Source organism: Aspergillus tanneri, assembly GCF_003426965.1.
Source record: "Aspergillus tanneri strain NIH1004 chromosome Unknown AapTan_1_pilon_pilon_pilon, whole genome shotgun sequence".
NCBI lineage: Eukaryota > Fungi > Ascomycota > Eurotiomycetes > Eurotiales > Aspergillaceae > Aspergillus > Aspergillus tanneri.
The window spans coordinates 3,293,743-3,318,087 of record NW_022984628.1 but is presented as its reverse complement, the minus strand read 5'-3'; the positions used below and the strand labels follow the sequence as shown (position 1 = coordinate 3,318,087).

At 47.9% G+C, this 24,345-nt stretch overlaps 9 protein-coding genes across 9 annotated transcripts; 3 read left to right on the top strand and 6 right to left on the bottom strand.

The window, feature by feature from the left end:
- Nucleotides 1-869: 869 nt before the first annotated feature.
- Nucleotides 870-1,522, top strand: ATNIH1004_003081 (uncharacterized protein; the record flags this gene model as incomplete). The annotated part of the gene is made up of 2 exons (XM_033567763.1): nt 870-1,118; nt 1,184-1,522. 2 exons carry the CDS (start codon nt 870-872, stop codon nt 1,520-1,522), a joined length of 588 nt encoding a protein of 195 aa, XP_033429758.1.
- A 711-nt stretch (nt 1,523-2,233) lies between these two features.
- Nucleotides 2,234-2,839, bottom strand: ATNIH1004_003080 (uncharacterized protein; the record flags this gene model as incomplete). Its single annotated transcript, XM_033567762.1, has 1 exon — nt 2,234-2,839. One exon carries the CDS (start codon nt 2,837-2,839, stop codon nt 2,234-2,236), a length of 606 nt encoding a protein of 201 aa, XP_033429757.1.
- Nucleotides 2,840-4,660: 1,821 nt separating this feature from the next.
- Nucleotides 4,661-5,699, bottom strand: ATNIH1004_003079 (uncharacterized protein; the record flags this gene model as incomplete). The annotated part of the gene is made up of 3 exons (XM_033567761.1): nt 4,661-4,810; nt 4,874-5,166; nt 5,276-5,699. The coding sequence occupies 3 exons, from the start codon at nt 5,697-5,699 to the stop codon at nt 4,661-4,663; spliced, it is 867 nt and encodes a 288-aa protein (XP_033429756.1).
- Nucleotides 5,700-5,893: 194 nt separating this feature from the next.
- Nucleotides 5,894-9,363, bottom strand: ATNIH1004_003078 (uncharacterized protein; the record flags this gene model as incomplete). The annotated part of the gene is made up of 6 exons (XM_033567760.1): nt 5,894-6,020; nt 6,075-6,434; nt 6,489-7,590; nt 7,694-9,039; nt 9,112-9,144; nt 9,203-9,363. The coding sequence occupies 6 exons, from the start codon at nt 9,361-9,363 to the stop codon at nt 5,894-5,896; spliced, it is 3,129 nt and encodes a 1,042-aa protein (XP_033429755.1).
- Nucleotides 9,364-12,390: 3,027 nt separating this feature from the next.
- Nucleotides 12,391-13,279, bottom strand: ATNIH1004_003077 (uncharacterized protein; the record flags this gene model as incomplete). Its single annotated transcript, XM_033567759.1, has 2 exons — nt 12,391-12,541; nt 12,699-13,279. The coding sequence occupies 2 exons, from the start codon at nt 13,277-13,279 to the stop codon at nt 12,391-12,393; spliced, it is 732 nt and encodes a 243-aa protein (XP_033429754.1).
- Nucleotides 13,280-14,909: 1,630 nt separating this feature from the next.
- Nucleotides 14,910-17,158, bottom strand: ATNIH1004_003076 (uncharacterized protein; the record flags this gene model as incomplete). Its single annotated transcript, XM_033567758.1, has 4 exons — nt 14,910-16,049; nt 16,106-16,761; nt 16,822-16,928; nt 17,001-17,158. 4 exons carry the CDS (start codon nt 17,156-17,158, stop codon nt 14,910-14,912), a joined length of 2,061 nt encoding a protein of 686 aa, XP_033429753.1.
- A 1,417-nt stretch (nt 17,159-18,575) lies between these two features.
- On the top strand, nt 18,576-19,431 carry ATNIH1004_003075 (uncharacterized protein; the record flags this gene model as incomplete). Its single annotated transcript, XM_033567757.1, has 3 exons — nt 18,576-18,683; nt 19,019-19,105; nt 19,177-19,431. 3 exons carry the CDS (start codon nt 18,576-18,578, stop codon nt 19,429-19,431), a joined length of 450 nt encoding a protein of 149 aa, XP_033429752.1.
- A 2,167-nt stretch (nt 19,432-21,598) lies between these two features.
- Nucleotides 21,599-22,462, top strand: ATNIH1004_003074 (RlpA-like double-psi beta-barrel domain-containing protein; the record flags this gene model as incomplete). Its single annotated transcript, XM_033567756.1, has 3 exons — nt 21,599-21,867; nt 22,020-22,264; nt 22,335-22,462. The coding sequence occupies 3 exons, from the start codon at nt 21,599-21,601 to the stop codon at nt 22,460-22,462; spliced, it is 642 nt and encodes a 213-aa protein (XP_033429751.1).
- Nucleotides 22,463-22,587: 125 nt separating this feature from the next.
- On the bottom strand, nt 22,588-24,238 carry UBA4 (HesA/MoeB/ThiF family protein; the record flags this gene model as incomplete). The annotated part of the gene is made up of 3 exons (XM_033567755.1): nt 22,588-23,590; nt 23,676-23,889; nt 23,989-24,238. The coding sequence occupies 3 exons, from the start codon at nt 24,236-24,238 to the stop codon at nt 22,588-22,590; spliced, it is 1,467 nt and encodes a 488-aa protein (XP_033429750.1).
- Between the last annotated feature and the right edge of the window lie 107 nt (nt 24,239-24,345).

The following is a 24,345-nucleotide window of genomic DNA, read 5'->3' as shown; positions in this document are numbered from 1 at the left end:
CCAACGAGAATCTGTCTCCGTGCAGCGGATGGGCCACGTAGGTAGCTGCTGCCTGCAAATAGTCACCCTGCCCTTGGTGCCACCACAGGAGCAGCTCGTGCCATCCGCCAGACAATAACAGTGTCTGCTCCAATGCATATCTTGCTCCGCTGTTTGTTAGAAATCAAGGATGGGTAATATTTATTGGAAATTAGGAGACACTCTCTACCATCTCATCCAAAAGATGTCCCTCGGATTGTACCCTTAGCTACCAAAACATCTAACCCGCCTCTACGAATTTCTTAAACTTCAAGAACCAACCTGGGACTTCACAATCTACCGTACCACTTACACTCCACAATCCACGCTGTATTCCCGCGGATAATAGACCTAGTAACCTCATGCGTTAAGTACAAATTCTACGGAGACTATTTAGAGACTGCAAGATAGCAACCCAGACAAGGCCGACAAAGCTGTCTTCGATGAATTGTGAACCTGCTACCAACCACGCATTATCGAAGATGCCTAATTCGACGACGCACAGATAGACTCGGTCCGGTCTCATTTTGAGTCCTGGGTTAGGAGCGGAATATACGTGATCGATGCCCTAGCTATCGGATGTTCACCGTGGTTGGTGAGGAGTCTTTCCAGACGCTGCTGGATGCACCGCCTGTGGAAGAAGGTGTGGCACGGCTGAGAAGGCCTAACCAATGACTCCTTCATTCAAATACTCAAGCAAACCCTAATGGGCTGACAGGAACATCGCTATCACCGACATCAACCCTCAGTACGTTTGGGTGGTGATGCCACTACCGTCAACGATGCTGATATGATTTGAATCGACCACGTTACCGTAGTCCTACCGAATATCCTCCCATTGACAGCATACCATGCTAACTAAACAGACCGCTCGCATTGGTCGTCAACACATTGTCCTAGGAACCAAGGCCGACAACCGTATCACCATCTCCAACTTCTTTATCAACGGCGAGTCAGACTGGTCCGCTACCTGCGACGGCTACCGCTACTGGGGCATCTACCTGGGTGGCTCCTCCGATATGGTCTCCATGAAGCGCAACCACATCTACCACACCAGCGGTCGCAGCCCTAAGGTCCAGGGCAACACTCTCCTGCATGCCGTACCTTATATATCTTTGTTCTCCATCTTAGAGACACCCATGGACTAACAGTTATCATATCTCAGGTTAGCAACTATTGGCATGATAACTCCAGTCATGCGTTCGAAATCCCGGGGGTGGCTACTTTCGCCGAGGGCAACGTCTTCCAGGACATCGGTGTCGTTGCTGAGCGGGGACCCCCATCAACAGTGCCCTGTTCACCTCCCCCACACCACTACCAACAACGTTTGCTGTCCTACATCGATCGAGCCTGTCAGATCAATGGCATTGGGAACTCGGGTACCTTCAAGCAGTCGGATGAGAGTTTCCTGTCTAAATTCCAGGGCAAGAATATTGCTTCCGCTGAGTTTTATACTTCTGCGGCCTTTAGTGTTTCCTCCGACGCTGGGCAGGGCCACTTGTAAGAGATTGAGCTGTTCACCTGGTAGGATATGAAATTTCCAACCATGAGTGGACAGGGCATTGGTTGTTTCTTGTATTAATAATCTGTTCAACCCGACCGGCTTTACCCTACTATTTCATATTTCTAGTGCCTAATTAGCAGTACTGCTGGATGATGTGCTACTTATTCTGAAAAGTATGCATATAGTATGCAGGTCTAGATCAGACAGTGCAATTGGCCTAGGATCCATCAGTACCCTGGTCCTATGTGATGGGAGAAGAATCTCCGTACAAGAGCACTTTTCATATAATTTCGATGAGGTATTTATGCCAAATTCTTGTCTCCTGGATTTATCTGTTTACCATGGACTATTTAATCTACATTATTTTTACCCGGCTCAATAAGCGGGTAGTAGACAGAATTTTGGAGAATCTTGGAGACAGCAACGTAAGATTTGAGACTCTACATAACTCACTATTTTGGCTCTATTAGAGCCCGGGTTGTAATTGGCCGAACGGTTTGTCTTGATATAATCTCGTTCCTAGACGACATGGCAATTTGAAGCACACTCTGATTTGATCTCTCCCAAACTACAGCAAGACACAAGGAGTTTGTCAAGTGACACAAGGCAAGCAAGGCAGATACCTCTCCTTAGTGCGAACTGACCCAACCAAAATAATCAACTTAATAAATTGCAAGCTGCAGAATCTACTCAATCAGCAGGCCTAACCTCTCACTTCACAAACAACGACGATATCCCCCCTAATGCTGCAACACCTGTCCAAACTGGCCACAACACCCGAAACCCCTCGACGTAACCATCGTGATCTCCGCCGGGCATCAACGCCGCTAATTCCACCGTATTTAAATCCAAAAACCGACGTTCAGGATCCCAAGGCAGCTGATTCAGCACGATCGTGCCGCTAACCGGGATAGCGAGACACATGCCCCATGTCCGGAGGATGGAGTATAAGAGGATCGGGGGGGGTTTGCGCTTGAGGAGGCCCTTGGATTCATCGTCGTCTTTTTCGGAATCGCAGGCTTGGTTTTGAATGCATCTGTTGTAGGATGGGATGAGGAAGGCGTGGGATAATCCTGCGACGAGGAATAGGAAGATCCATACGGAGGTGTGGATTTTGGAATGCAGGATTTCAAGACATCCTGTGGAGACAATGGCAAGGATCCAGCCGAGACGGAGGATCCAGGTGGTTAGGTTGGGTTGATGGAGGAATCGTAGTCTTTCGAGTAGGTAAAGAGCAGGTAGGGTTGGACCGATTAAGGTCACTAGACCAAGTCCTGTCAGGGCACAGGAGAGATATTTGACGAAATCAAGGTGCATTGGAAGAAATTGAAGATGGGTTGATAGCTGTGATTGTTAGAATATTGATTTACATCATGTCGCATCTGAGTGTGAGACCAACCAAGAGACCATGAATAAATCCACTTCCATGCAACATCGTTGTAGAGAGTGTCTTGAACATGTCAGATCTAAAGAATGGGTACACCGTCCAGAATCGCTCGTAGACAACCAGAATGAGCAGTAAACTTGCACCAACGCATATGGGCGCCAATGTGGCTGCTGCATCCCATGCAAACCGCGTGCCACCCCAACTGATTCCAATTAGGAGACATCCTACCCCCAGCAAGCTCAAGAGGGCTCCAATCCAATCCAAACGCCGTAATTTGCAGACGTATCCTACTTTGCCCTGTCCGCATCCTCGCAAGTCAACGGCAAAAGGCACCACGAGCATCCCCAAGGCGCAAAACACGAAACTGGAGTAATACAACCATATCGGAGTCGCATATTCACCAAATAATCCACCTAGAACAGCGCCCAGAATGGTACCGGTTACCTGCGCGCAAAAGATATAGCGTGAGAATCGAGTCTGGTGATATTTTGGTATCAGATCTGAAATAATCAGGAATGACGCAGCCAAAATGCCTCCGCCACCTGTGCCTTGGAGAGACCGACCGGCGATTAACCCAGCCAGATCAAGCGAGCCGCCGCATACTCCTGTTCCGATTGTTGCGAGAACCACCGCGGAGAGGAGAATGGGTCCATGGCCGAATACCTCGGCTAACATCGACGAAATGGTCTGACTTGCTGCGTTGGCAAGAAAATAGGAAGTATTAATCCATAGTGTGCTTTCAAGAGGCTGTTCGAGACCGACTGCTAGATCCTGTTTCGGATATACTTGTTAGACCATGGTTGTGCCCTGCTTTCAGACGTACATACTGGGATTAAAGGTGTAGCCACCGTTGCGTTAAAAGAGTCCATCATCACCAGGATGCAGATACAAGTCATAAAGAGCCATTCTGAAACTCCCGGTTTCCAGTCTGGCTTGTCCAGACCAGCTTCTAGATCTGGTTGAATGCATGTTCCGACAAAGGGTGTGGCGTGCAGGCTATTATATTCGTTCCCCAAACAGTGGATGCTAGTGCGAGGCGCATTCTTGACACTGGGTGCTTTGCCAGCGGTATCAATTTCGGCCAACTCTATACTTCTACCCATTTGATAACCTCGAGAGAAACATTAATACCATAAGAATCGACCAGCGAGTCATAGATTGGGAGCGGCGCAATCCGATTGAGCAGTGTGCTCGGCAAACGTTATAAAGCAGAAACCGAAGTTGCATACATACTGTTCTCTAATATAATTGCCATTTCTTGAAGTACTGACTGGCTATATGGGGCAGGCCACCAGTGCGGGTGGGTTTCCACTGCGCAAGGGATGATGCTAACAGGTACCAAAAAAGGGCATCATCCATAATGATGGGTTCTGCCCCGGGAGACACAGCACTGCAGGTGGAAAGGTGTAAGGAGATCGTCTGGATCTGAATTTTATAGTTGTAAATCAACAGAAGGAGTTGTCATTCCATCAAGCTTGGTGTTGCGTTTGTCATTCCAGTCCGGATTTTGTTTTCTCATTTTCGTGTACTTAATTCGCCTAGGTGATTAGTTGGTATGTGAGCGGAGGTCAGAAATATGCACGAAAGTAGAGATGGATTTATTGGTCCAGTATGTATGATGTGGATCCCGATATTTCCCTTGCATGATGGCGGTGCTCTATTAAATAGTATAGTGACGTACATACGGGAGACCGGGTTACCTCCAAGGGTGACATATATTGATCGATGATCAGCAATATTAATATGCTTGTTCAGCTCCGCCATCGCGGCAATACGTATCCTCCGATTTCCCTCATGAACTGCATCGCTCGCCCCATGAACTCCGCTACGTCCTGCCCCAGCCACACGGGGATAAGCTCAGTTCTCGTACCCTCCAGCTCTCGTAGATATTTTCCCGCGACCTGACAGTTGATCAGCCCCAATTGAGCTTTCTTCAGTGATCTGCTATTCTGAAACCAACTCACAAGAATACAAGATCCATTCTTCTCTCCGTCCATCGAAACATGCGCGATCGCCTCCGCCACCCCCTGCACAGTATTGGCTTCCAGGCCAGCATCTTGCCACTTCTGTGCAAATCCTGCGGTGATCTGCGTCGGGGTGAAGAAAGGAGCAATGCCATTCAAACGTATGCCATATTGACGCGCGGTGTCTTGGGAAGCTCGTAGTAGTCCCACTATTCCGTGCTTCGAAGCCACGTAGGCAGTGACTCCAGTACCCCCGAAATAGCCGGATGTGGATGCCAGTAGCACGATAGACCCTGGGGATTTATTGGATTTCATATGATACATGGCGAGTCGGAGAGCTTGCCGTCCGTCAATTAATCAGCTCCTCTGGGAAAGAAAAGGGAAGATAAAACGGGTAATTACTGTTTAGTGTTCCCTTTAGGTTGACATCAATTACTTTGAAGCCCTCCGTTGATTCTCGCAGGTTTCCATCCTCGTCTACGTCGTTCATGTCCAAGACTGGCTTCGACTCCATCGTCCCTGCATTGGCAATCACAATATCGATGTGTCCGAAGCGTTGCGCTGCTTGGTGAAACAGAGCAGTCATTTGTTGCCAATCGAGGATATCGGCTGCAAGGAAGGCTGCACGATTGGAATACGCGAATGTTTGAATGAGTGATTCGGCTCGCCCGCGGTACTCTTCGAGGTCTGATATCACGACATTTGCACCATGGGCGTTGAACAGTGTGGCTGTTGCAGCGCCGATGCCATTGGCACCACCAGTGATGACGACCGTCTTGGTGGAGGCGTGCGAAAGAAGGGAGGTGTCGAGATGATATTCCTGCATTTTGATAGTCGACTTGCCTGATGGGAACAGGAAAAGCGAATGAAGGATCTACCGACTTGAAGAATAACGTGACGCGAGCGGGGTCGTTGGCAATCCTCTCTGTCTACAGAGTGACACTACAGTGCAAACCTCCCAGTCGCTCGGAATTATTGTCAAAATATCTATGTATGTACATCTATCTAAACTGATATCCACTACTCAAACTTGTCCCTACTTGTCGCTCTCGACAATCGTGACACATTTGCAGATGATTTGCGGCTGTGAGCAGTGCTCACGGCGTGGAAGGAAAAGTCAAGCTCTCCGACTAAGGCTTTCACGTCCCTATGGGTTTGGTTAGTATGGTATCAATGGGGGCCGACCAAGGGTAGAACCCACCTCATAAGCCTCTCTACGTCGCCCACAATACATCTCGTCGAGATCTGGAGAACAGCAAACGTAGCAAATCCAGGCTCCGCAATGTGACGCAGACTGAGAATATCCTTGTCTAGCGCTTCTAGTCTTCTCGAGAAGCTGTATGGTCTCGGGGTTTTCAGATAGGGCGGTAGAGGCTGTTGATTTGTGATGCTAGCGGACAAAAGACACAGCACCGAAGTAACTTCATGGGTTGTGATTCGCGCACTAGACACCAGCCTTCGAAAATCATGAAGCCAAACAGAGTTACTCTCATCAGGATCGTCGCCTAGTTGCAGAAGGGTGTCTGAAGCATATCCCAAAAGGCTCAGATAGTTGACAATGCTGGTCGGGGTGTTAGCACGAAGCCTAGATACTACGCATAATGTAAGGCCGTACCTTTCAATACATGATATAATTGTGTCATACTGCTTCTTGGGAAAGCGGCCACCGATAGGCACTTCCCATTTCAAAAACTCAGAATATGTTCGAAGACAATTCAGCATCAACACCTGCTTGGAAAAGACTTTGTTACGAGCCTTTAGAAGCTGACGTCCGCTCGAAGTTTTGAGGGCCAGGTCACCCTCATCACCACGCATTCGCGCAGACACCGTCTCATGGATGATTGAGTAATAATTAGCCAGAAGATATAAGGAAGCCCCCAGGCTTCGACGAAGGACGGAGTGTTCCGAAATGGGATACGGAAAGAAGGTCCAGAAAAAGGAGACAGCGATACCTCCCGTTACTGTCGCCAGTCGATATGGCGCAAGGAGATGGATGGGGTAGTACGGCTGCCCATTTGACGTTGCAACTCTCTCACCAACCTTGCGAACCTGAAGCTCGTATCCGACAATCATGGCTGTTGAGATGATGGTGATGATCCCAATTATGCGAAAGCGAAACATTTTAATCGGCACGTAGAACATGATAGATATGAATATGAAAAAAATGACGATAATACCCGGTGTCTTCTTCCCAGGAATAAACCAGCACAGGAAACTGAGTATCATGGCTAGAACAGTGCCAAGAATACGGAGGACGAAGCCAAAAATACTTTGCCCCGATGTGGGAGACATGCTGAGGTTTACCATGATCATGGCCCAAACGAAGCGTTGCTTGATGAAGAACTCCTGTGTATCGTGAATGAAGGCAACGACGGCAATGGTCATGGTGGCACAGGCTACTCGAAGACCATACGCGGACTCTGACGACCGCAAAAGCGAAGGGATGACTCTGATTTTATCCCCAAACTTTTGAAAAGCTGTATCCGGTGGAAGATGCTCTGGATCCTTTCGGTACTTGTATGCCTCTCCAAGTTGAAGGAAGTTGTTCTGGGTATGCATGTCACCTATGTTGTCGTCCTCGTGAGAGTCATCTTTGAATACGCTGGTCGCCCACTTTCGCCAGCGTTTCCAACCCGGTATGATAAGATGTTTTCTGGACAGTTTCCCACTTTCAAGTCTCTCGTCCGCAAAGCGAACAAATTCAAGGACAACATGGCCTGTGGAGTTAAGCAGCTGTTCCATCTAATGTAGTTGTTAGAAGCGCAGTCCATTGTTTGGATTGAAAACCTACGTATAAAAACAAATACAGCTGCCGCCTACTTCTGTCGCGACCAATCCCAAATCTGTCTGTAGGGACATCGTCAACATTCAGATTCGCCGAAGGGCGTTCGAAAAAGTCGGGAGGCAATTTAATCCCTTTTTCTTCGCTCCAGGTCCTTAGAGCGATCCTTTTCGCCACTTTGAATTCGCGCAACTTCTGTTCCAAGTGGGCTGCAAAACCTTTTTCTCCAGGACCGGTATCCACAGCGGAGGCCTCCACATCCTGGGCTGTCTCGGCTGTAGTTGTGGCGGTCTTCTTTGGCGGCTTGGACATTTTGAGCACAAATGAGGCGTGTTGAAGGCCCTCATCAATTGCCTGGATCATTGAGTTGAATGGATCGTGCACGGCTCTCATGATGTCATTCCACTCCTGCACAATTCGGTGGCGCATCAGATCATTGATGTCTGCTGCAGTGGGATCTATCGGCTGATTCCACTTGTTGTAGTCTGACAGGCGCTGGAAGATATCCACGACGAAACTGAGCCCTACGATAGGGATCATGATTTGTCGTAGATGCCTAAATATGGCCTGCAGATCGTCGGGTCCCAGATTTCCAATTGCTATCTCACGCTTCGCGAATGTCAAATCGCCATGGAGCTTACCATGGAGATCGGTGAGTTTCTGAACTGCTGCTCGAATGGCTGCAGCTTCCGGGCTATAGACTTTACCCTTCTTGGTGACCTTTTCGACATGTGAATCATAAGTCTCTGCGCGCCCAAACATATCATCCCGCTCCAAAGTGCCGAAATATTCCCCGTGCGCATTGAGGGTTGCACGCAAGCCACCAACATAGCCTGCCATTTCTTTGAAAACTACTGTCCTCGTTGTAACAGGGTAAATGAAAAGACAGGTGCCCGTGGACAGCGCCAACCCGGTCAGGCTAGCTTCGAGTAACTTCCTGACCATGCTGATGGCAGCAGTCATGGTAGGGAGTCGCGGGGCATACACAAACGTTATGTTGGCCACCATCGAATAGATTATCACGGGGAATTGGAACTGCTGATACCTTGCACGAAATGAATGAACCAAGTAGATCTGGAAAAACAGCCAGACCCCACTGACAGCGGATGCGGAGGAGTTGTACGGTGTGTCTATTATGGTTCCCATTGCACTGGACGCTTTGTTTGAATTAGAAGACGAAGAAGTCTCCGTATTACGCCGTGCTTTTACGCAGGAATACATCATTAGGAGAGCAACAGCAGACGCAATACAAACTGCCACCACGTCAAGGATCATCATCTGGACAAATTTGGCACGCGGCATGATGGAAAACCCCAGGACGGAAATAATGGCCACTAGGTATGCCACAGTGTTGAAGTGAGATGCAAACGAATCCGCTTGGGAGCTATCAGGCATCAGCATACTGCTGCAGTTAAAAGTAGCTATGGAAGCTGAAGAACGGGGAGGTTCAACTTACGCAGCTATGGCGATGGTTGGTGGGATGGCACCCCTGCATGAACCGGTCAGTCTAGGTTATGCATGAAGCCACTTCGTTTCGAGAAACTTACTTCATCATCAATAGCCCTGTAGGTATATCCAATTCCAACTTGGCCCAGGCTTTCTTAATTTTCGCCCCAGGGGTTGATTTCGGTTCTTTCTTCTCATCAGGGCTATCTCGCGGAGGCCACTGTGAGTCAGCCGATTGGTTCGAACTGACCCGTGACGCCATTTTGACGCTCTCGGAGAGTATCCGTTCAGAAAGATATCACAGTTAATCTGTCTGGCATGCACGCCAACCCCTCAACTGGTTTTCTCGGGCGGCCACGTGATCAGTAGGGAACGACCATCGAGGCCACCAAACAGCAGCAGCGGCGGAGATACCCGGTATATCTGATGCGGGGATGCTGCGATACGGGGGGAATAGCAATTTAAACTCTCCATATGAGGGGAAACCACGCGCATGGCCAACCGAGTTTTGAAGGAAGCAAGCGAGCAGCAATGATCGGCATGCAAGGGTGGGTCGGCTATGATGTTGCCAAGAACGGCAAAGGGGAAACTTCAATAGCCGGGCTTAGTTACTATGGATAATATTTAGTCAGCCAGAGGTACGGAGTCGACGCGATTCTCTATAATTAGAGAAAATGGATGAAATAACGGAAAGAAAGAGTTTGCATGGCGTTTCTCAGGCAACAGATGTGGTCGGCCTGGGCAACGTGTAACCGTTGAACCCCACCGTGAACCGTGGCGTAACTGGAGAATCAGCTGCAAGCGTGCCTGCAACATGTGGAGATCTCAGCACTCTAAGCAAGTATGTACTTCATACAGATGGCGGGGCCTTCTCGGTGATCTCCGTGACTTAATAGTGGAGGAGCTGTCTTGGCTACCAATTTCCCGGGGTATCATTTCGTTTGCCTTGGACATGGATTAAATGAATTTTGATAGAGCTCGTGCCATTGCAGCATGAATGATAAGCTTAGAACCCAAGCCTTCTCTAAAGTGATCTCAGATAAGGGAGGCTTTGAGGTGTATGAGGAGAGAGAAACCCTACACGGATATTAGACAATGGAACATTACTCTCAAAAGGGCCTGATTTCGTACCATATCCCCTTCACATACCGATATGCTGCTTGGGGTGCCATTTCGCATAATTAATTACCTGCCATGGGAAATAGTCGAGTACCTACAATATCACGTAAGTTTGTTGATTCCCCAAATAATTTGTATGCTTGCTTGTTTATTATTAGTAGGTCCCTTCACGTCCAAAACGAGTCTATGATGGGCTGATTTCCGATTTAGCTAACGAATCCTGACCTATCGAAAACCAATTCCACACAAACGCTAAGATTGCAGTCATTTAGATTATGAAAGGTCGCCATGCCTTTTAACGCTGCTTCTTATCATTAAGGAGCTGCATAACGTCGGATTTCATTAACAAGAAAAACCGGGTTTTGGCTGAAATTGGTATGTCTCTGTCTATTGAGATTTTGGGAGGAGTTTATATAGCCACAACGCTGGCTCGCTCATGCCACACCCTTACTGGCTGCCACTTAGATCACCGCCGCTGATCCAAGTTCAAGGGAGTCTTTATAAATCCACAATTAAACAGGAAGCTGATCAGAGGAACTAAAATTTGTCGATTTCAAATACTGAAAAGGAGTTACACTTAGGATAAACATATTGGCTGGGATAAATATACTTGTCCGATACTCTTGACCGGAGAATCCTGGATCAATGGAGGTAGCATTACCAATTGCTTTTCATTCTTCAGAGGTAGGAGAAGTCCGTCATGTAAGGGAGGTGAAGGAAATGTGTTTGCAGAGAGCCACATCGGCTCGGTTGTCGATTAGCCCTTCTTGAAGGAGTCCATAAATTGTGTTGATAAGGTACTGAGCCGATCACCCCCTGCTTCGAGTGAAGCACGACAGTACCTAGACAGACCACCGCATCACTGAGTGAGTGAAGGACTCTTCTAAGGTGAATTGGAATACTCTTTCATCGTCCTCGCGACTTCATCAATTATATGTGGCGAGATGTACTTTGGTCCAGGGAGGGTGTAGCGCATCATTGACTGGAAGGTGTGGTTCATACGGAATGGGCTTCGCTTGAGGTCGATGCCTTCCTGGCCGTAGGTTGACTCCCTCGCAGAGCATAGTTAAAGCGGCCAGACCAGCAGCTAAAGCTGTTGCTTCGGAGCTTCCCTCTGTTATCCTACGAGAGTCATCCAACTTAATTCGATCCAGTCCTTGACATGACAGAAGATATCGACATCCGCTGGAGTCCGTGACAGGCTTCCTCCATACTCAGCGGCACCAACTCGGCTGATAACATATGGTGCACTTGTGTGAGGTTAGAGAGGCTTCTTGATTATTTCCTTACCCTGTTCGTGTGAGGTGCAGTACATGATGGGTATCGACCGACCGTCGTGCGGTTTAGGAAAAACCAAATTCAGGTACGTTTGTCCTCCGATGAAGCGTCATCAATCGTCCAGCTCATGGAAATAATATCAGCTTTCTCTTCGATGGCTCATTCAATTGCCTTCAGAGCACAACCTTTGTATTACCAATAGAAAAGAGCACCGGGGCGGGTCAATACTTGTTCTAGTAGCATCCTTCGTAGTGAATGAAGCAGAGCTCTTTTCAAGCCCAGTGTGTAAGCCCTTGTTGCTCAGTTGAACGTGGGCATTAGAATGGAGTGGTACTAGTCGGTGAATTTTGGTAAGCAGAATTGGCGATACAGGATGAACTGAACGCGAGGTAATGTGCTGGAATTCACGCTCATCAGACTCCATAATAGGTGTCAGCTCATCTAGACAGCCCGACGGTGGTCATGAAAGTCGAAATCCGCTACGGAGTGTGTATCACTGGCCGAATGAATTAGCGCTGAAGTATAAAAGATTATATACTAACTAATATAAATCTAAAGAAATCTCACGTAAAGATCATCCTCAGACCTGTCTTTTCTGCCATGCCATTCTGTTACTACAGATAAGATAAATCTATAGAAACTAGGAAGAAATGAAGTAATGGTAGATGCGGGCTTTCGAGTCGAGTATCTAATGAAAATCTTTGGCTTTTCTTACCTACTGTTTCGTGTCTATTGTAGTTGTTGGTCCACCAGATTGAGAGACATTAATATAGGACCATTAGCTGTATGATAGAGCCAGGCGCTTGTTTGGTTCGTGATAGTCGTATATGAATTAGTTCTCAAGACCGCACAAGTTTATCTACAACAGACCCACCGAGCAGTGATAACGAACTTAGACGGCAAAGAGTTCAATACTGGACTTGCTCCCATCTAAGGTAGCATGGCTAATATTACCCTTGGTGCACGTGTACTGCTGTAACCCCAGACGAGCCTGCTCAAAGCTACGGCGAACCGAGCCGGCTGATTGCCGGAAGTTTTGGATCCTGTGGAGTACAGTTTCATAGCGAAGCATTTTCGATATGCAAAATTATATCAGGTTGTTGTAAGGCCTTTATTTTTTATTTTATTTTAATTTTCTTTTTGAGTTCAGGACTGTACGCCAAGGCATCATCACAAGGCTGCAAATGTATTCATCAAAACCACTGGGATAGAACCGAAAAAAGTGTATCATCGTCCAACTCTCCTAATACCTCTGACTCATGCCTCTTCAGTGACAAATAATGCGTAATGACCTTGCTTTCCATAATATGTTCTAGCTCATACGAGTTGGCATCAAGGATGTCTAGGGCTTGATCGAGACTTCGGGGAAGCGCCTCTTGGGGTGGCTGGGAGAATTTCATGCTATCAGAGAGGTCCTTGCTTGACTTATCCTTCCATCGCAGGGTCTCCTGGTTCTCTATACCCAGGAACCCAGCAGCAAGAACCAAAGCCACGGCTAGATACATGTTTGCTGTCGCATCTGCGCATCGAATTTGCCAATGGCCGGCTTTGATTTTTCGAATGGGCAAATTTCGGTTTTCAGTCCCCCAGCTCACAGTCTCCCCAGCTTCAATTTTCTGCACACGGCGATAGGACTGGTGATATGGCAGTGTGCAGGCGCAGATTGACCGCAGTCGATGAAGTATCCCGGCCAAAAAGGCATCTTCGTAATGTGTAGGGTTGATTGAAATATGGATATGCTGACAGTTAACAGATGCGCTTGGCAACGGCTTAGGAAGCATTGTGGCAATGTATCCATGGCGCTAATAGTGGTCTTGATGATATCCTGTGCCCTCACCAGCTGGTCAACAGCCTGCTTAGGAGGCAACGGCGCGAGAACTATTTCGTATTGCCCCATCGGTCCCTCGATGTGGAAGCCTTGCACCTGTACTCCGGCTGATAAAAGCTCCATCACTGATCCTTCCACATATTTGGAAGATATTTCCCGCAGTCCAGCAACTGTGTAATGGCCCGGATGCGAACTGAAAGCGGTAATTTCACCCTTTTGAGATCGCTCGAGAATCGTAAATTCTCAAACCCAACGAGAACGTCCAACTTAGGATTCACAGATGCTCTTTTCATTACGGTATCAAGAGCTCGTCTTGGGCAAAGATCCAGATTGGGCGTGGGATTGCCAAGGACTTGTTCCACGATCGAACACATGACAACGGCATATAGCACATTCTGGCCGTCCATATTGATCGTGGACAACGACTCCCAATCTGGATATAGCAAATGAACGGCAGCTGGCTCGTACGAAACCACAGAATTTCGGGAAGACAATAAAAGGAAATTTGCCCACACCGTAAAGGGCTGTCTCTGGATGCGAGCTCAAAGCAAAACCATTTTGTCAATACGCGCGCTCGCAGGATCCCAGAATAATCGACCCATTGGTACCGGATGAATTGGATATGGGGGTGTACTTTGAAAAACTCTTCCAGAGAGCTTTGCGATCTGTTGAGGAATTTAGCTGTGAGCACGGTGTCATTGTTGCAAGACGACAGTCCATGTTGTATATTGCTAAATTGGAAAGAGCTGGGACGCTTTATTGTTGTTCTTGTTCTTTATTTTTTCTTTATTTTTTTCTCTTTTGGATTCTCCGGATTGGTAATAGGGATGTCTCGAATAACTTTTTGAGATGGTTATTATTATCACAATAAGACAGTAAGACTGGTATTATATTATGGGGAAATTGGATATACTGCTGTATTAAAAAGATCCCGTGACACTTTCCAGTAAAGGTATAACACGGTCAACTGGCAGAGATACATGGGATGTGCTTGTTTGGTGGCGAATTGTTGTGAGGAGTTCAACAGCAGTAACGGTTAAATGCCGGTGACGTGGGCCTGATTTTCTGGCACCTCCTCATCTGCAGCTCAAATATATGGACCTGCATTGGGTTCCTCTGCCGAACCGGTAAAATGATGCCAGCAATTCCAGCAGCTTGCCATCAGTTTTCCGTGATGAAGCTAATCCACCGAGGTAGAGAACACGCAAAACATGCTCTAAATATCTACATTAATCATATGCCACTTGGGATATTTAGTATAGATTGGATCTAAAACACCAAGCAAAGATGTTGAAATTATCCCTTCAATGATTGACCGCAACATCCATGAAAGGTGCCGTAGATATTTGAGAATTGAAGTTATAATTGCTCTTGTGCATGCCTCTTTGCTTTCGATTCTGCTTCCATCACATATTGTTCATTATCACTATCTTCGCAGCAATGATTTTAAGAGTTTCTTGTCTACGACCTAAAGAGAGTAACTAATATTCCAGGTTGCCACGCAGAGCCGACCTTTCCTCTTTGGCGCCAATTTCTTTTACTGCAAAAGTGCACTGAAGTTTACCGAGAGTATTCCGATACTGCTAAGCTCCCTGAAAATATTCCATCATTGGCGTGATAATTCTGCCATCTCTAATAGCGGCATAAATGATCGAAATCCACGACCCAATTGTCTTTCGTTCATGAGAGAGTTTCCGGTCCTGCCTTAGTGTCGGATGCTCTGCTAGACCGGTGTGGAAGGGGACTTTGAGCTGCATTCTGATATACCGATAGAGCACTTTGGCTGCGTCCCCGAGGAACGCTTCTGTCTTCATCTCCTCAGACGTGGCCGCACGAAGACGATTGAAAGCGGTCATGCTCTCAGAGGAAATTCTCTCGGTTAGCTTATCAATAAGTTCCAGGGGATCCGCTTGTGAGGTGATCGAAATCAATCCATATCCACGGATGGTTTTCAATAGTGGAGGAACCAGTGACTGGGACATGAGTTGCACACGCAGCGGTAGGTCCTTCCGAGCAGAGCTGGCCCACGAATCGCGAGCAGACTTGGACAGCTTCTGACGCAACAAATCCAATTGCTCCTGGGTCATTCGTTCCAAAGTTTCCTTGGTGACGGTCGCAATAATGCGGTCAACCGCCGTTTGAAATGTTAAGTGAAGGACCCTTAGGTCCAGGGCCTGACAGACAACGTAGAGGTGGGCGGCGCACATCAAGGAAACAATATCTACCGCCTGCATGGTATATCTGGCAGAGATTAATGCGAGGGAGTTGATGGGTTGGTTGTTCATCTCAGCAGTCTGGGTATGTGACGAAACGGGGTTCGCTAGGTAAGCTAGTTCCGACATGTACGCAGCCATGTTGATATCCACGCCTTTCATAGTAAACGAGAGGCTCGGGTCATCCGCGGCAAGATTTGCGGGGAGTCCCTGATTCAGGTCCGGGTTAATTAACTCGGATGAAACGCTAAAGAGCATTCTTCCGATCATCTGGAGAGCATGTCGCGTCTTCTCTGTTGCGGTGGTCACGGAGGCTGCCTGGAAGTTGCAGCCGGAGTACACCTCTCCACACCGGGTGTCAATGACCGGGTTATCCTGGGTCGAATTCAGTTCGGTACCGAGCTGGTGCATACTCAGCAGCAGATCCTCCAACCCTGGGCCTAACCACTGCGATGCACCTCGAAGAGCGTAGCGATCTTGGAACACACCTGTACGATAGAGGTCTTTCTTCTCGAAGCTTTTCATGAGCAAGGAGCCTTTAAGAAGCGGCGGATATTCCGTGCGACCTCTATCTGTCCGCTATGAGGTCGGATGGAGGCGACAAAGTGGTGGTAGTTCTCTTGGTTGCCCAGGAGCGCTTCACACGACATGCCCGTGATGATCTGCGCCAAAATAGCCAGTTGATTGGCTTCGTGGATGGCCAGACTAGCAACTGCGACTGATACTGCCGCACCGTTGAGCAAACCGAGGCCTTCCTTGGGCCCTAGGTTGATGGGCTCCAGCTCAGCAATGGTGAGCGCTTCTTGGGCAGAGATCACCTTGGGTTCTGGCTGGTGCTTTTCCCAAAGCACCTTGATGTCGGGATTACCTTCTAGGATGCCCGCGATATAGGCTAGAGGCATTAAGTCCCCAGAGGCAGAGATCGAGCCTCGGAGAGGTACGATGGGGGTCATGCCGAGATCTAGCATTCTGAGCATACTCTGGATGATTTCGTAGCGAACGCCCGAGTGTCCGCGCAGGAGATGATTGCATCGCACGAGAATCGTCGCCCTCACCCAGGTCACAGGCATACTATGCAGCCCAATGTCATAGTTGGCTCTGTGGGGATGAAAGTCTGCACTGGTGAGGACTCCGGTTTGCGTCAATTGCAGAAGCGCCGCCTGAAGCCCTTGGAAATCTACTGTCCGAGAATCAGCGCTTCCCCCGAAGCCTGTAGTCACACCTGTCAAAAATAGCACGTCAGTTTGAATACGGGCGAGGATGGTATGAATCCCACACTAACCATAAACTTGATAACCCTTAGCCAAGTAATCGCGAAGCCATTCTACCCCCGAGTCCACCCGCTCCTTGATTCCTTTGTCTATGTCCACCTCTGCCCGGATGCCCTGCCTTCATACCGCTCAGTCGCTCAGAAAACTATTCAGGAAATGAAAAGAAAGACAGAGTGCGGAGTCAGCCTACCTGGCCACAGCAACAACACCGGGAATGTCCAGATGTTCTCCATCCAAACGAAGAGACGCCTCATTTTGGAGATTATTGGCCTTCGACCATGACAAGAAGGCTTGTTCAAAATGAGGGGATGAACTTTCCGACTCAGAAGGGAGGATAACGTCGAACATGTGGCAGTATCTAGCTTAATTAAGCCTTCTATCAAAGATGCTTGAGCACAGTTTCAAGAATCGATTTCCTTGAAAGAGTATTTTTCAAATATTAGCTCCGCAGTGGGTGAAATTCACAGGTTAGCTGTTCAGAAGCGAGTGTCACTTGTAGACCTGGGATGGTTGTCTTTATGTGACGTTTATGTGACGTGTCTGTCCTAAGAAAGAGGCCGTTCCTACATGCCCGCTAATCTACGTCCAAAAAAGACAAAGAGAAAAGAAAAGGGAAAAAAAAAGAAAAAAATAACTACGTTCCCACCTCGTAAAGTAGCTCGCCAGCTGGTAACCATTTCCGGCAACCCAAGTCGGGTAATATCTCAACATCGGTACCCACAAGCTTGCACTTCCCTGTAGCCAAGAATATAGGCGAAACTCAGAGACTTATCTCATGGAATGTGTCACCCGTCATCTGCAAGCCATCTACATTGTGAGATTGTTTGCTGGGCGATTGACCCACTTCTGCAGAGACGCAGCAAGTAAAAGCATCCATGCCCAACAGGTCCATGAATATTACCCTATGGGGACCTGGTTTAAAGCGGCTCCTCATTTAGATGTGCGTTCGACATACTCATAGCTCGTCAGTGGACAGATCATCTCTTCTTACGATATCAGACATCCATCAGTTGCATGACACGTAGTCCATTCCGATGGTGGTGAAGATCACACCCGCATGGGCCGCAGAAAAATGCGACCTACGATGTCTTGGGTGTCTAGGAAACCCTGCGTCATAGCCGAGTCACATCGTCGGAGCGGTGAACAAGATCTATAGGCAAATTGTTGAGTAGCATATGTATGTATACACACGCATACACCAATACACATACTGTCTCCGCAAAGAAAGAAAAGGACAGAGATTATTCCTTCATACTTACCTGAATCCCTCCGGTGCAATAGTCGCGGTGTGTGATAATTTAGCTGCTTGAAAAGGCTTCGTACCGGGGAGATTTCCAAGCCCAAAAATTGACAACCCGTACATCTACTCTAACAAGAATATCATGTGCGGAATATCAACTGTGGTCAATCTCAGAGGACATCCTTACCCTACACTAGCGAGCCTTGACTTGGAGCTGAACCGTAGTCTGGATATCATCCAGCATCGGGGCCCTGATGCTCGTGGAGTGTGGTTCAGCCCTGACTGCAGAGTCGGTACGCCCGCCTTCGTTCCGCACATGCTATGTATCCTGCCCTTTTCTTTTTTATTTTTATTTTTATTTTTATTTTTATTTTTATTTTTATTTTATTTTATTTATTTTTTCCTGCACTCTCACCTCATACATAGTACTGTACTGAATTACCAATACTCGAGGCCTTGGTCAGGTCCGGCTCTCAATCATCGACCTCAGTCCTGATGGCAACCAGCCATTTGCCGACCACAAGGATGGGCCCAATCTATGCCGTCGTGAATGGAGAACTCTACGGATACGAATACTACCGCACAGAGCTGGAGCAAGAATATGATTTCAAAGGTACCAGTGACTGCGAAATCGTGATCGCATTGTACAAACACTATGGACGTCATTCTTGTCTTATTTGAGAGGGGAATTTGCGCTGGTCCCGTGGGACTCCAAGCGCAAACTGCCTCTCGCCGCCCGAGACAGGTACGGGGTTAAATCGCTCTATTATACAGTTTTCAAAAACCGGCTTCTAGTAGCGACGGAGATGAAAGCCTTCTTAAGCTTTGCCTGGAAGCCTCAGTGGTGTGTTAAAACACTTCGAGAGCATGCGTAGCAGTATGGGACAAAGACATTCTTCCACGGAGTGCACAAGGTGAGAGTAACTTATGCCTCGTCTGATGAGCCATGGTAATTATTGCAGGTCTAGGTTCTCCCGGTGCATTACTTGATCTGCGAGAACTACGACAATAGCGTGCAGCAAACTATGTACTGTGACAGTGACTATCCGGATAAGGTCTGCTAGACATAACTCCACTGCATTAATGTGAGGATAATGCAGTTGCTGATCGTCAATTATCGGTCTAGCGGGTGTTGGAGACACGGTCTGAAGCTGAGGTGATAGAGGGAGTTCGAGAATACGTGACCGAGGCCGTCAGGCTCAGACTCCGAGCGGATGTCCCAGTTGGAGTCTATCTAAGTGGAGGCTTGAATTCTTCGTCTGTCGCGGGAATCGTCGCTCATCTAATCAAAGAAGAAGGGGCCAAGCTCGGAACGATAGCAGTAGGGACTTATCGCGGCTACGATGCTTCACGGTGCAATTTGACAAGGACAGAGGCGTAGATGAGTCTGGTAAGTGGAATTGCTCTTTCAGATCCGTGGAATATCCGCTGAAAGCTCAATGGACATCGCACGGCGCACGGTAAAGTGGCTCGGGGTGGAATTTCACACGGTCCACATGGATGAAGTCGCTCTCGCATCCCGATTCGAGGACGCAGTATGGCATAGCGAAACGCCCCTCCCGGACGTTAGCGGGACTGGCAAATTGGCCTTAGTCGAAAAGTTCATTCCCTGGGAATAAAAGTTGTCCTCACAGGTCTGTATACTCCGGCCCCTTGGCTTTGCTCACTACTTGTCCATTCTAGTTAGTCAACTGTACGATGACAAGTTTTGGCTTCAGCATCGACCTAACAGATATTGACTAAGTCTCCTATGCCTAGGCGAAGGATCCGATGAGCACTTCAGTGGATACGCCGGTTTCCGCCCGGATGTTATCCAGGAATCTGATTTCTCCTGGCAAGCATAACTTCTTCCAGACAGGGACCGCGAGATGGACTGGCGTGCCATATGTGAGAACACTGGCGCGATGATTCACGGCGATGGCGACTTAAAAGCCCCAGTGACCACCGCGCGTATGGTGAATCACACACATACTATTAGGGAGCTGCGAAAATCGGCCACCTGCCGTTTCTTCCCTAGACAGACTGCTACGCATCTGTAGATCCCGAGACCCTCCTAGCTGAAGATATCGATGGCCGAATGCGTGAGATGATGCTCACAAAATGGCACCCACTCCATACATCTGAATATATCTGGTTGAAATAGTTCCTGCCTACCTACAGTCTCCGGTATATCGGCGACAACATGGACATGGCGTACCATGTAGAGAGTAGGCTGCCATTCCTAGACCATCGCGTAACTGTTAATCATCTCCCTCCTAGTCTGAAGGTGAAATTTGATCTGACAGAGAGCACCTTCAATGAGAAGTATATCCTACGGGAAGCAATGAGACCATTTATTACAGATGAGACATATACCCGTCGGAAGAAGCCATATCCCGGACCCACTCAATTCAAGGAAAGCAGCCCGGTTCATCAGACATTACTACGGTTGCTTACAGGGGAGAATGTAGAGCGGCTGGGGTTTGTGGAGTGGAATAAAACGTAGGATTACCTTGATAGGGCTTTTCGGGAAAAGGATCGGACGGCTTTTCGGAACGCTACGCTTATTGCGTAGTTTGTTGTTCTTATGCAGCGTTTCCAGGTGGATACAGCAAGACCACTGTCGACCTAATTTCATAGATAGTAATCGCATAGTGTCCAGCACTTTTATACCACTGTCCATCAGCTCTTTATATGGTTTTAGCTTCATCCGATTCTTTGTAGCAGTGCAAAATGTCATTTATAAACTAGGCAATTGTAACATGCGTGCATGCAAGATGATCATTAAACTACCCTCACAAAATAAAGGACAGGTTAACAACTCAGGGCGGCCATGTGATGCTCACTGAGTATAATCTGCTCACTGAGCTACAACCTGTGATACAACCTACTTATTGAGCAAGGCCCAACGCCCTTAATTTCTTGAACCTGTTGGATAATAGTGAGGGTGCTCATGTCAACACTGAGCCACCTGGGTCTGGGGAAGGCAATGTGGATGTCGCGACACCTCAGTGAACTAACCGACCAGTCACTTAATATAACTTAAGATGGCAAGTTCACTATATTCCCACTGAATCTGAAAACATAACTGAGCAAGACTTAGATGATGGCATGATTAACATCACTTTCTATCTCTGTGAGCAGTTCAATGGGAAAGATTCGTGTCTGCGATGTGCAATTGTCGCTGTCATCCAGCTTCAGAAGGCGGACTAAGGAATATTCTGATCATGTGTAATTCAGCGGTCCCAAACTTAGGAGTAGTGCACAGGGTGACGGGGTTTGCAAATAAAATCTCTTAAAACAACGACATGTTAATTAGTAGTTAAAATAGTTGTTCGAACTACGATTCGGGCTTAATTACGTCACGGGGACTATTCCTACCTGGGCGACATCGTAGGACTTATACCCCTGACTAATTCCAGCGTGCCAATGAAACAACTGGATATCAATAATCCTGAACTGCTAGTTACTTTCCGTCCAAATTCTCTCCTTTTTGCCTTGTTCTACCTATCCAACTAACGAACTCCTTTCCCTAATCGCCATGACATTGACCACGAACCCACCAAAGAATGAACACCGACATCCCCAAACGCAAGCCCGTGCCCCTCCCCGTGATCAAAGACAAAGACCCTCCCCCTGACTCCGCTAATGTGAGTCCGCCTCCACTACTGTCCCCACCAGCTACAGCGCCCTGCAAATGGTGGCAGGGTCAGAAGGAGAATTGGTTCCAATTACCTCAGCGCAAACGCACCATTATCGTCATCGCGGTTTTTGGATCTCTCGCTCTAATTGCTCTGATAGTCGGTCTTGCTGTGGGATTGACAACTAAGGGAAAGGGGTAAGTTCCAGCACGGATTCCATCCCTCTCTACGGAGTCACCTATCATTGACTTCATTGGCGCATTCCACTGCATTGGCCATCTGTCTATGAATTAATTGGTACAGAGAGCATATGAAATATTGATATTAATGCAATTCTGTCTACCATTAGGTCGTCAAATCTCCCCCTGCCAACTTCTTACGGCGGTCCTTATAAAGGCGACTTAACGTATTATGATCCGGCGCTCGGATCCTGCGGTATTACCAGCACTTCCTCGGATTTGATCTGCGCCGTCTCGCATAAATTATTCGATGCCGCCTCGACGGGGTCAAATCCAAATGCGAATCCCTTGTGTGGGATGAAGGTGAGGGTGAAATTGGCGGGTAACAGTGTGGATGTTAAAATTGTTGATCGCTGTATGTTTCTTCTTTCTTCCTCGTTTCCTTTTTTTAGATTGTTCCATGGAAACGATGCTAAGGTGTATAGGTGTCGGATGCGATGCGACGGATCTCGATGTCTCCCCAGCTGCGTTTAAACGACTTGCGGATTTAGACCTGGGTCGGGTGTTGGTTGACTGGGCTTGGTTGGATGACTCGCCAGTGAAAAATGTCTGATATGATATCTATGAACTCAATGGTTTTTAATGTTTATATACAGTTGGTCCACAATTATAATACGGAGTACATGTAATTGGACCATGCCTATCGACCAGCATCCTCCATATCTAAAATGTTTAGATCTAATATTCAGGCCACTCCGGATCGATCTGTTCGCGCCATGCACGTAACCCGCCTCGAATATCAACGATCACCCGTTCCCCGCTGCGGTCTAGGCCTAGCTCCTTCATCTTTTTAACTGCAACTTGCGAGTCGTTTCCGAGGCGACAGACCACATAGATGGGGTCGGTCGAGTTGGAGGCGATATCGGCGGGAAGCCATGGTGGAAGAGTTGATTCTCCAGTATCAGGACTTGTGGCTGTGCCCGAAAGGATAGTCGAGATGGGAACGTTGACGCTCTTCTCCAAGCTGCAAATATCGTACTGAACCTTCTCACGGACGTCAATGATTGTAGGCTCTTTTTTCGTCGTTTGTGCGGTCTCTGCTGCCATTTGCGGATACATCGCTTGATATTCTAATGGCGAGATGCGCTCCTCTGGTGAGAGGAGAGCTTCCGGTTGCACGGTTCCACAGAAAAACACATAGTCAGTAGATCCTGACCTTATCGTGTCCATTGTCACGCTTGCATCGGCAGAGCACACCGCACAGTTTGGTCGTCGGGATCGGAGCTTGATGGTTCGGAATTGGGGTGTTGAATAGGCCGAGAAGATGAGCAATGATGGCTGACTCGCCTCGTCAACCGGGGAGGTTATCACCTTGATCGCCTCCAATGCCTGAAGCACACCCATTGTACCGACCACGGGCCCGAGAATCCCGCCATCCGCACAGCTCATAATACTATTTGCTGGCGGTGGTCTGTGGAAGACGCATCGATAACATGGTCCTCCAGTCTTGTCACCTACCGGCCGAGGGGGGTGATTTAACACCATAAGCTGACCTTCAGTGCGCAACGCAGAAGCCGAAACCAATGGTTTACCCAGGAGCACGGCTGTATCTGAAATCAGATACCGCGTCGCCGGGTTATCAGTGCAATCAAGAATTAGGTCATAGTTTTCGAAGATTTCCGGGGCCTCTTGAGGCGTGAGATGCGCTCTATGAGGGATATATGTAGGATGGGGGTTTAACCTAACATAACAATCTAATCAGCCGAGAAGTTCTCTTGAATAACTTACACAGAAGCCATCTCACATGGGAAATGGAAACCACTCACTCTTGCAGATACTCAATCGCGCTATCCACCTTAAACTTCCCAACGTTCCTACTCCGATGCAAAACCTGCCGGTGGAGATTCGACGACTCAACCGTGTCCCCATCAACCAAACCAATCGTGCCCACGCCGGCACCAGCAAGATACAGCGCCGCCGGACATCCTAGCCCTCCCGCACCCACAATGAGAATTTTAGCAGCTCGGAGTTTCAGTTGGCCTATAGTAAGAGTAATTATACATTAGCAAATAAAAATATCTTAAAAAAAAAAAAAAAAAAAAAACCCAACATCAAATTCCAAGAGCTATGACAACGAACCTTGCAACCCCAATTGCGGCACAATCATTTGTCTCCCATACCGCCGATATTCCTCGTCTAGCAGGGGCCACCTCCTCTTTTCTCTGTTCTTGTCCGTGGCGGCTGAAATGCCGGAGTTCTCGACACTCTGTCTGATATTAGTGGCGGTCTGCTCTGCGTTCTCCAGCTCGCGTTTTAATCCGGCGAGCTGGGTTTCTGTGGCAACGATCTGGGCGCGCAGGGATGCGCACCTGTGGTCGAGGTCGTCCATGAGTTTACTTGTAGGGAGACGACAGTCAGAACAGAATGAAAGATTGTCCTTCAGAAGAAGAACGGGGAATGAGAAAGAGTTGAAGGCAGACCCCGCAGAAAGTGTTA